Source organism: Fulmarus glacialis, unplaced genomic scaffold (assembly GCF_000690835.1).
Source record: "Fulmarus glacialis isolate BGI_N327 unplaced genomic scaffold, ASM69083v1 scaffold2032, whole genome shotgun sequence".
NCBI classification, from domain to species: domain Eukaryota; kingdom Metazoa; phylum Chordata; class Aves; order Procellariiformes; family Procellariidae; genus Fulmarus; species Fulmarus glacialis.
In genome coordinates, this window is record NW_009196964.1 from 29,915 (window position 1) to 40,448 (window position 10,534).

Genomic DNA, 10,534 nt, shown 5'->3' on the forward strand with positions numbered 1-10,534 from the left:
TTGGAATCACCCAATCCAATGATGACTACAATAAAAAAAGAAAATGTTTCATTTTAACCTCTTTGGCAAATTTTTACTGTTTGCCGACACTGTAATTTGAAGCTCAGTCCATATGCCCCAATCCATTATGGCATCCTCCCTAACTGAAACAGCATATGAGAAACAACCAATGGTCTTACGAGAGAGTTTGCTTTATAAAGTTGTGGTGAGCCAACTGTCTGATGGACATTACAGCCATACAGATAACAAAGGAACAGAAGTCATGACACGTTGGCGATGTCAAATATTAGTACTACTGTCAACATACTGATTCCGCTTTACACACTGGTCTGAACAGATTGCAATTAACCTAAAATTGAGGTATAAATATACACAAATATGTACAGTACACATACAGGAAAATATTTTTGCATTTGTAACATCGGTAACCTTAAAAATACTGGAAAGTTGATATCTATGCCATTGATTTGTTTGCTAATTTACTGGAATAATGAAGCCAACATCTTCAACTAGAGAGGACTACAATGGAATAATAAAACTCAAAATTAAAAGTTCTTTCCTTTCACTGCATCTTCACCGTGCTCAACATTGGACTGTTCTGAGTGGCTGTATCTTGAAAAGAAGGTTGATCACAGCTTTTAAATGCATCCTCAGAGGAAAACAAACAGGAAACCAAACTGGAGCCATCAACTGCATCTTTCTTTTTGCTGAATGGTCTTAATTTATATACACGTATGTGTGTGTGCATCTATGTAGAAAATAAAGTTGAAATCAGTTCAGTATAAATACATCTAACCCATTAATTCTGCCACTGTGAAGGTAATCATGGGTACAGATCTTTTTAAGCAATGTCTGTGCAAAGAGGTCATTAAAAATCATCTGATCTTAAGTCTTGACATCATCCATTCGAGTCCTTGGCACAGTCTGTAAACAAAAGAGAAAATTTTTAAGGAATACATGCACTTCTTAAAGATAATTCCATGGCACCGATTTAAATTCTTCCTAAGAACTCTGTAATTCTGACTGAAGGAATCATTTCCAGAAACAATTCTCTCCAAGCGCAGTATTTCCTAGATCTTACTATGCAATCTACAGGTGAGAGACTTCAGATCCCAGCACTTCAAGACGTACACTGAAGTTATCTCTAATTATGATTATTCTTAATAAACCAGAATAGATTTTAGGTCGTTCCCACCCCTGCCCTCATTAAGCCCAAATCATATAGTTTTATCACTGTGAGGTGAGACTGCGAATTTGATGTGAAAGTTGGTTTTCAGATCATGCTGATCCTAAGTCATACCTAAGTATGTTCTGAGCCCAAAAATCTTTAAGTGTAACATTATTATTGACGGGGAGGAATGTGTGTTAAAATCAAACGCCACAATAAAAATACCAAAATAGTTCAAGATTCCCCTCCTACAGACAAGAATAACTCTTACCCCTCTCCAGTTAGAGCACAGCATGCCTGAATGTGCCACTGGTGATCCTTAATTGAAGTCAGTTTCAGAAACTGAGATATTTCAGCTACTGTCATACACTCTTTAACATCTTGCTTGTTAGCAAAGATCAGCAAACCTGCTTTTTTTAAGTCCTAGGGAGAAAGAAGAAAAAAGACGATGATTAAAAATCAGCCCTTGGAGGCAAAAGATGTGATACCAAAGTAGAGAACCTTAAGCCCTAGCAAAAAAACCCCAAACCATAAACTATAAAACGCTGCAGGCTGATTGACATGCAACTTCAGAAAATCCTTTGATCCAGCAGACCAAATGTCCAATTTTTGCCTGATGATCTGTAAAACCACATACAGTATTTAGTTGTGCTCCGTGAGGATCAGAGGCACCCTACACCTCTGTACGTGTGCAATTGCAATAATGCCACATACTTCCAACAGTCAAGGTCTCCCATTTAACCCTGACCTTGCAGTCATTCCTGCCTGTGTATCCAAACCAACCCCTGCATTCTCCTCAGCCTGCCTTTTGTATATACACCACACTTCTATGTATTACCATACTGTTAAGATTGATTTCAGTACCAAATTAGTAGACTGTGCAGCAGTTACCCCACCAGAACTTTTTAAGCACTGGTAAAACCTTGCCAAGCCTGACCACAGTAAGTGCCAGCAGCGTGCATGCTGGCACCCAGCCTGGCACCGCGGCTCACCAGAGCCAGAAGTACACTCTGCCTGCGCAGCAGCACTCTGCAAGGGAAATCCCACCCATTAAGAAGCATTAAGACTGCCACTGACAGTGTAAAGCAAGCTGCAGTAATATTTTATTTAGAGGATACACAGAATTTGTAGAAAATCACCACTTACACTACTTTAGAATCAAAGGCTGGACGTCTACATGAACAAGCATATTACAATAAACTTCTTTATAAGGCCCATGCAATATTTAAAACATCAGTACTAACAATTTAGGGAAAAACGACTCTAGGGGCAAGCTTATTTTATCTCAAGCTGCTTGGAATTACACTAGCACAGGCACGTATTATTGAAAATTCATCCCTCCGAAAGTAAAAAGGTCTTCCCAGGAAGCCAAGACAACTCATTCACTTAAATGCCTATACGGCACACCAATTTTTACAAGCAGTAAGATTAATTCCCAAACGATCTACTGGTCCAGAAAATAGTTGGAATTGACCTGGGCAACTCAATTTTGTCTTAACAGAAATTCAATTGAACTGGTTAGCAGAAATAAAAGATTTTCAAGGTCTGCAAGGAAAAGCTATTCTAAATAAATATTTGACTTTCATTTCAGCTTATATGTATTGTTGTTCTCTTCAAATGTCATAGCATCTGGAGAGTTAGTAGAATATACTGAAAAACATCCTGTTGTAAAACAAAGGGCACGTTTACTGTTAGATGGGTGTTTTCGGAGCACAGAAATAGTCTCCCAACACGAAGCAAGGGCATTCATGCCGCTTGGAGTTCCAGACTTCCCTCATTTCAAATTCAGTTCATTAACAACTTCGGCATCTTCCTTTATAGATTACAAAACAGAAGATGCAATTTTGTTTAGCAACTGCAACAGACTGAAGAGTACATCTCAAATTCTAATTATGACAGCAGCAGAGCCAATGGCCACAGTCCCCCCATGCCATATTTAACATCCCACCACAACCAAGAAAGCCAGACCTACTTTATTGGAATTTATTTTATTAGAGTAAACATAATTTTAATTTAAATACCAAAAATTAGAAATTCAAGACACTAGGCAAAGCACTTGTCTTTTCTCAAATGCTTTAGATTACCACGATCACTCAAAGGAAATACATAGGCAGTCTTTGCCCTTCCTGCAGTCATCTACTAAACAGTGGCTATAGTTTAAATATAGATGTAATATTTCGGGATATAACGCCATCAATTTTATGCACATCTTTGTATTCTGACACTTAAATTTGGAAGCTCAGTGTCATCTCATACAAACTGATCCAGTTTGCATTAAACTTGTCTTACAAGTCCCAGCAGTAGTCAAGCTTATATAAACACATCTTTAGTAAAAATCAGGGCTCTGGTCCTGCTGCGCTGCATGGACAGATTAAAGTCTTTGGGACATTCAGGTCATGCAATAGGTGCTCCTTGGCTTATACAGCAGTCCAGTATTTCTGAATCAGACCCAGATAGCTCATTTTTAGACCTGACACAGGGCTCAATTTTAAAGAGGGTCTTTACAAGTTAGCAAATTATACTCTCATTCTGCAATTCCAAGTACAAATAGAATGATGGCTACAGTAGCCATAGGCAGTCCGTTTCTTCAGTTTTATAGCTGGTTCCTATAAGACATATTATTAAGGTTATACCTGTTTCATTGTGAAAACAGAAAACATCAAGCAACCACGAAGCTATCAAAAATAGTAACTCAGCTGTTGGAGGAAACAATGTTTTTTTAAAAGGATCTCATTCCGATATTAACATGGATTGCAGCACAAAACCCACAAAACTCATTTACAGGTCCCAACTTCTGTTTCACTGAAGCACTCAGAAGTTGAAAAGCTACTTTTGTGGGCGTTCTGTTCAGTAATTTGGTATTAACTTACAGCTTTATTAGGAGCTTCAGAAAAGACAGAGCCTCTAGTAGGCAGAAGACAGCTCTGACACAGTACTACCTGCAGCTGGGAGACCGTGACTGTTAACGTTTGCCTTGGACTTCGCTGGAGAGGCCTCTCTCCATTCCGGTCTGTCTCCAGCTAGCAGGCGTAAGTGAGAGCTGCCACAAACAGCATGCGAATCTGCTTCCCTTAACATGTATCACCAGATCTTACCCACAATAAATATTAAAACAAAGAAAACATAGGGTCTACTCACCTCATGTGCTAACATTTTATACAGTTCTTCCTTAGTCACAGAAATTCTCTCTCTGTCTGTGCTGTCCACAACAACTATCACAAACTTTAAAAAGTGAAAAGTTATTAGTCAGAGAACAAACTCTATCTTTCTGGCCACACACCTGTCAGCAGAACAGACTGCTGTTCCCATCACATTATCCAGACAGTCAGCTGGATTATCAGATAGCATCATATTCCAGATACACTGCTCCCAGCCCAAGTGTGATTACCCCAGCATTGGTATCGTTTACAACTTATGCTGGGTTTGTATACAAAAGTAGCTCTGACACATCTTTTGACTTTCCGTTTTCCAATTTCTGAATGAAAAATTTATATTGAAAGCAAGTGTTTCTCTGTAATTCCAGATATGTTTTTGTTCTTTGTTTAGCATAACTGAGGTAGCGCAAAGATCCCTCAAATAATTTGTTGCAGCCTTAAAAAGGTAAACTGTATCAGCTTTCTCCCTCTACTTCAAATACTAACATGCAAATAGATATTTGCAAGGGATTTAAAAAAACCCGTAAGCTCCATACTTCAAGAGCATACATGCAGATACACGTCACAGCATCTTACAGGGAAGCACAAGAGAACAAAGTTAATTATTATAAAAAAATAACTTTTTTTTTAAAACCACAATTGATAACAGATAGGAAACCTTAACTTAAATCATTATTTTAATCAAATTCAGTATATGTGCTGCAACTTCATTGCTAAGGAGTTCTTAAAATTCTTGGAGGTCCTTAAGTAAATTGATCACGGGAGCCTGCAAGACAGAGCTCCCGCAGTCTTGGAGGAAAACTTTTGGGCTTTCAGTCTTACTCCTGAGGGGTTACACAGGTTTTAGAGTACCTGCTACAGAGACAGAGCAGTCACGGTCCCCAAGATCTGCAATACCAAGGCAAACTGAGCACCTGCCCTAAGGCCGCAGATCCCCAGAAACAGACTCCTTACAAACAAGTTGTTTTTAATTGCAACTCCATATTACACATCTTAGGTAAGAAATATAAAAGCGAGTCGTACAACAGCTTGCTAAAGAGGAGACTTCAAAAATCAAAACAGGAGTACCCTGCAGTAGCTACAGTAACATTCAAAGCACAGTTAACGCAGCCCTCTGGAAGCGAGTCTGGTACAGATCTCAGGTACGCTGTATTCCCCACCAGCAACAGCCACACCAAGTCTTCCAGCAAGGCGTTCATTCTCACCTCAGTGTTTGTATAGTAGGTGTTCCACGAAGACCGAAGAGACTCCTGCCCTCCGATATCCCACATCAGAAAGCGCGTGTTGTTAACCACGATCTCCTCCACGTTACTTCCTATGGTGGGTGAGGTATGCACCACTTCATTCATGGAGCTGCAGAGGGAAGAGGGCGACTTGGTGAGAAACTGCAAAAACTGGCAAGTTACCTGCATTATCAAGCATCTTAGGACTCCAGATTGACCTACTTCTATAAAACCTAAACTTGATGGTTATTCCGAGGTAGAAAGCTTAGTGGGCAAATTTTAGCAAACGCTCCTTATGCAGCAAATAGAGACAAGGTTTGATGGTGGAGGGCGAAAAAATAACAATAAATAAAAATAGCAATAAAAAAGGACTCAGTGAACTATATAATAATCGAATTATAAAACTGAGAGAGCATTCATGAACAAAACTGTATTATAATTAATTAAATCATAAAGCTGAGACAATATTTGCTTCAGAAGCTCTTTTAAGCAGTCAGCTTTTCTTTTTCCAGGCTGATTTTGGCACGCATGGGAGAGAGCTGTTGTTTTGCTTCAAGAATGTGGTTAAGCCACAAGATTTCCAAGGTTGCAGAAAAACAACAACTCATCATCCAGCTCCTCCAAACATACTACACCTCGCTCTCGTTCCAGTATAGGCCGCTAAGAGTGTACTTTCTTTACAATTCAGTTACTTTATGTCCAAACTTTCTTCTCTCTCCCTTCAGCATAATCCAATAACTACTTTTTGGAGACAAATGCAGACATTAAATATTTCAAAAATATTGAGAAACTTTAGAGATACTGAGTGCAACTTTGTCATTAAGACAACCAGTTTCACATCAATAGTGATAACCAAATGTGTACTCTGGATACTCCTAAAGTTCAAATTATTTAAACTCTACTGTATGGGATATGCAAAAAAATTTAAAAGTAGCTTCAAGGAAAATGTCAACCATTTTCAAAGAACTTAATTATTTTTTCTTCTGATAATCTTGATGTATTTTTTCATTTTATATGAACTTTTTTGAAGCTTAGCAGAGCTTTTAGTTACAGTGACAGCAATTTGAGACTTGTAACAGTGCTGGAATATTTCTTGAAGAGGATACAAAGAACCAAGGAGATAAAGGGATGGTCCGGTGTTCTGAAAAGGAATCCCAGTTACCCAGTGTCTTAGCAGCATATAAAAGAAAACTTCTCACCACACACATTTGAGGGCAACTATATAAGGGAAAAAGGAGGATTAGAAGACAGAACCATAAAATCAAATTAAGGATAACACTGATATAAGAAGATGCCTGTGGCCGATTTCATATTTAAAAAACACACTTTAGCAGAGTTCTTTTAATGCTTGGAGGAGATGTATCATGAATCCCCCTTCCTTGGCTGAACCTGCGGCCTCTCACGTTCAAGCTGCTGGCATCTCGCAGTTGCAATATGATAGGTGGATTTTTCCCTCCTCCCCACTGAAACAAGGTGAGCATGAAGTTTAATGGCATTTCTAGACACCTGATCACAAAATCCGACTGCTAGCCAAGGGGAGGGAGGAGATCTGAGTACACAAACATGAAAAAATGAAGTGACTGTGGAGGTGCCGCGATCTGTTAGAAGAATCGCCACTCCAACATCTGCTGTGACCTTCCACGACACCAAAGTAATGGCCAGTGCACTAACCAACACTAGTTGTCCTGCTCGTTATCTCTGCCCATCTCTTATGAAAAGAGTCAAACATATTCACTCATGCTTAGAACACTTACCTGCCACAAAGAAATGGTAAGAGAAAAAAAAATGGGATATGCAAAGATGGAGGTAGGGTTTAAGGAGGAGCCGAGCGGGAGGACAGAGGAGAGTACACGTACAGAGCTCTGTCAAAGCAGCAAGCTGGGGAAGGGGAATACAAGAGGAGAGAAGGGGAAGTCCTGTGGAGCTAAAACAGGTATAAAGAAAAAGGAAGCATATAGAGATCCACTGTACAAAAGGGAAAAGAAAACACTGAGGCTGCAGAAATAAGAAGATGAGAAGAAGAATCATGAGACATTTGTGGAGGAAGTGGAAAGACACAGGCAGCATTAAAATGCACCTAGGATGGCCCTCAGCTGCAGCAGTTACTAGTCTTAAAAAATATTCTTCATTATATTTGTGCTTTTTAAAATCTCTCGCTCCCAATTTAAATAACGACAACCACCTTCATCTTTTCACTTTCTCTGCAGAGCGTGCTAGGACATAAGTGGCTGGAAATGCTGCACGAGTTTCACATTTCAGAAAGGCAAAAGCAGATCACAATTTGACAAAACCCAAACATTTTAAGAAAGCGTATTTTAAGGTAGGATTGGACCAGTATGGCCATATCACTTCAGAGGAATTATTTCTGATACTGACTCAGGAACACTTCCTAACACCAGACTACTTCATGTGAGAAATCACAAATCTGTTTCTATTATAAACAGACCTTGAGTCGCCTGTCCCACCTAGAAGCTTCGAAGTCTGTGGACAAACTTGTACCCTTTTATCAAAATGCAGTTTAGGACCAGAGATATGAAGCTCATACAAGTTTCATGTAAACCAGTAGCAAGGTTAATGCAAGACAAACATAAGTCAATGCCACTATTAAAGGCTGCACGACAGCATGGGCTGCCACCAGCCGCAGAGCTGTGCTGTCCTGGGTTCAGCCAGCGCTCAGCCTTCCTCCTTCATCCCGTACCACAAATGGCATGAAAGTACATCTTGGTAAGCAGGACACAAGTCACGGCAGGGAGACATCAGGCTTCACTGCTTTGCTTCTCACAGAACAATTTGTTTAGTATTTACACCTGCGGCATGGATCAGTTTAGCAGCATTGTCCTGTGGCTAACCCTCAATATAATCATATTTTATGGAATTGGCAAACAGCCTACATGGTGACACCAAAGGCAGTTGCGATTAAGTGGTAATAGCAATATAATCTGATAAACAAAACCTTATTCATACACCTGGCCAAATCCAGACCTTTCCAAACTCTAAACACATGCTTTGACCCACTGCCACCTATATTGTTCAGTAATCTTCAGTATAAAGCTCTCAAAGTAAAAACTAACAGGGAAAGCAGTGACAACAAGTCAGAGTAATATATACAACGCACACCTTGAAATACGTGAAACGTCATCTGCAGTTCATACTTACAATTGATAAAGAATGGTCGTTTTTCCTGCATTATCCAGACCAACAATGATTACTTTGTGCTCTGAAATAAAAATATCACTAGTAAATCACATAGTTAACTCTGCTATCACGATAACAGCTGTGTTATGAAACAAGGTTAGTGTTGCATTTTTGACTGATTTCCTAAGCAAACACTGCCAAACTTCAGGTGCCACATTTCATGGGCCATACCTAAAAGTTCATTTGTCTATGGAGGTGTACAAACCCGTGCACTGTTCTAAGTAGGTAAGCAACTGTCGATTTTTCCCCATCTGCACATCTACAGGAGCAATTTCTGAGAGATTACATGCAGATTTTTTCCTTCTCTAAACTGCTAGAGCAATCTCATGCTGGAATCCTTTCCCAAGCTTCTACACATTTTTGCAGATTGTAAGTCTCTATTCCCCCAACTACAATAGTTCTCCAGAACACATACTTACACATATTAAATGTTCATTTCCAAGGCCATACTTTTATTATGGCCTGCAACATCTTAATCTCCTTGCAAAGAGTTGTTAAAAGCCACAACAATGCTGATTTGCACTGTAAGCAGGGTGATCCACCTGTCTCCCTCAGTGTCCTCTTTTCCTTTCAGCAGGTTTGGAACCTGGAGAACAGATTTGCCTACGAATATTTCACAGTATGCATTCACCCAATTTAGTTTTAGATGAACCAACGAGTACTACACAAAACTACTCTGACACATATGCGAACACATTTTGGAGCTCAATGCCAGAATCAATTATTGTTTCTATTTAGCACCTTCTTTCCTATACACCACAAAACTGAATTTGAATTATACAGCTGGCGTTGCCAAGCACATTCAAATTTATGATTTCCAGGACGAGTGAGCACTGCCTGCTCTCAGCTATATTACACAACTTTTACTTGCACAAATAACCTTCGCTTCAACAGGACTTCACGCAAGCAAAAGCTCTGTAAGAAGGGGCTTTCTCCCCCCCTCCCCAGTGGTCCACAAGGGCAACAAAAAGCCATTATAAGTCTGCCCAAGCTTCAGACGACCAGCAATCAATTCCTTTTGTTAGCAAAGTACACTCACATTGATTTATCACAGAGGAGAGAGGGAGGGGATAGGGGTCAGGTAAGTGGGTTTTCTTGGTTTTGATTTTATCAATATTGTGTGGTTTTGCAGAGTTGTCTTATATACCATCAAATATAAATGCCAGTTTTAATAACTTTGCATAACTGCACAATATTGTAAAAATATCTGCTTACCTGACCCCACATAACTAGGAACTTTTGTTTCTGGTGTGATGTTGCCAGCATAGTGGATGTTAGGAAATCAGTTGGAACAGAAGATCTGAGGTGGGGCTGGATGCTACAAGACAAAAATATTCTGTTGGATTTGCACTACGTGTTAATGGGCATATAATTGGGATATTCAATATGCAGGTGTAAGCGGATTTAAGTTCACTCAAGATCAAATTGAAAAGACCTTATAAACATGGATAAGAGCGTCAGCATGTGTTTTATAGTTAAAGTTACAACTCTCATTAAAACCTTACTGTAAGGAGACAGGCGTTACAAATCTGAAATTATAAATAACATTTACTCAGTAAATGAGCAATTTTGCCAGCTATCGAGGTTGATCACTTAAGACCATTAATAAAGCATACTCTGCAGACGACAAGATGAGGCTACATGCCACAACGCAACACAGCTGTATTCTTTCGGCACACGTTAATAATTTAACATCCCCCTTTCAAGAAATGAGCTTTCCAGTGACTTAGAAGAGGCAAAAAAGGTTAAAACCCCCCAACTTTTCCGGCCGCAGCTTGTCCTCCCGGGCCACC

At 39.5% G+C, this 10,534-nt stretch overlaps 1 protein-coding gene across 1 annotated transcript; it reads right to left on the reverse strand.

Moving 5' to 3' along the window:
• Positions 1–217: 217 nt before the first annotated feature.
• Positions 218–8,758, reverse strand: ARL5A (ADP-ribosylation factor-like 5A). The gene is made up of 5 exons (XM_009572353.1): positions 8,703–8,758; positions 5,529–5,676; positions 4,307–4,390; positions 1,440–1,591; positions 218–924 (listed from the first exon to the last, which is right to left on the reverse strand). Exons 2-5 carry the CDS (start codon positions 5,670–5,672, stop codon positions 876–878), a joined length of 429 nt encoding a protein of 142 aa, XP_009570648.1. The 5' UTR covers positions 5,673–5,676; positions 8,703–8,758; the 3' UTR covers positions 218–875.
• Positions 8,759–10,534: the final 1,776 nt, after the last annotated feature.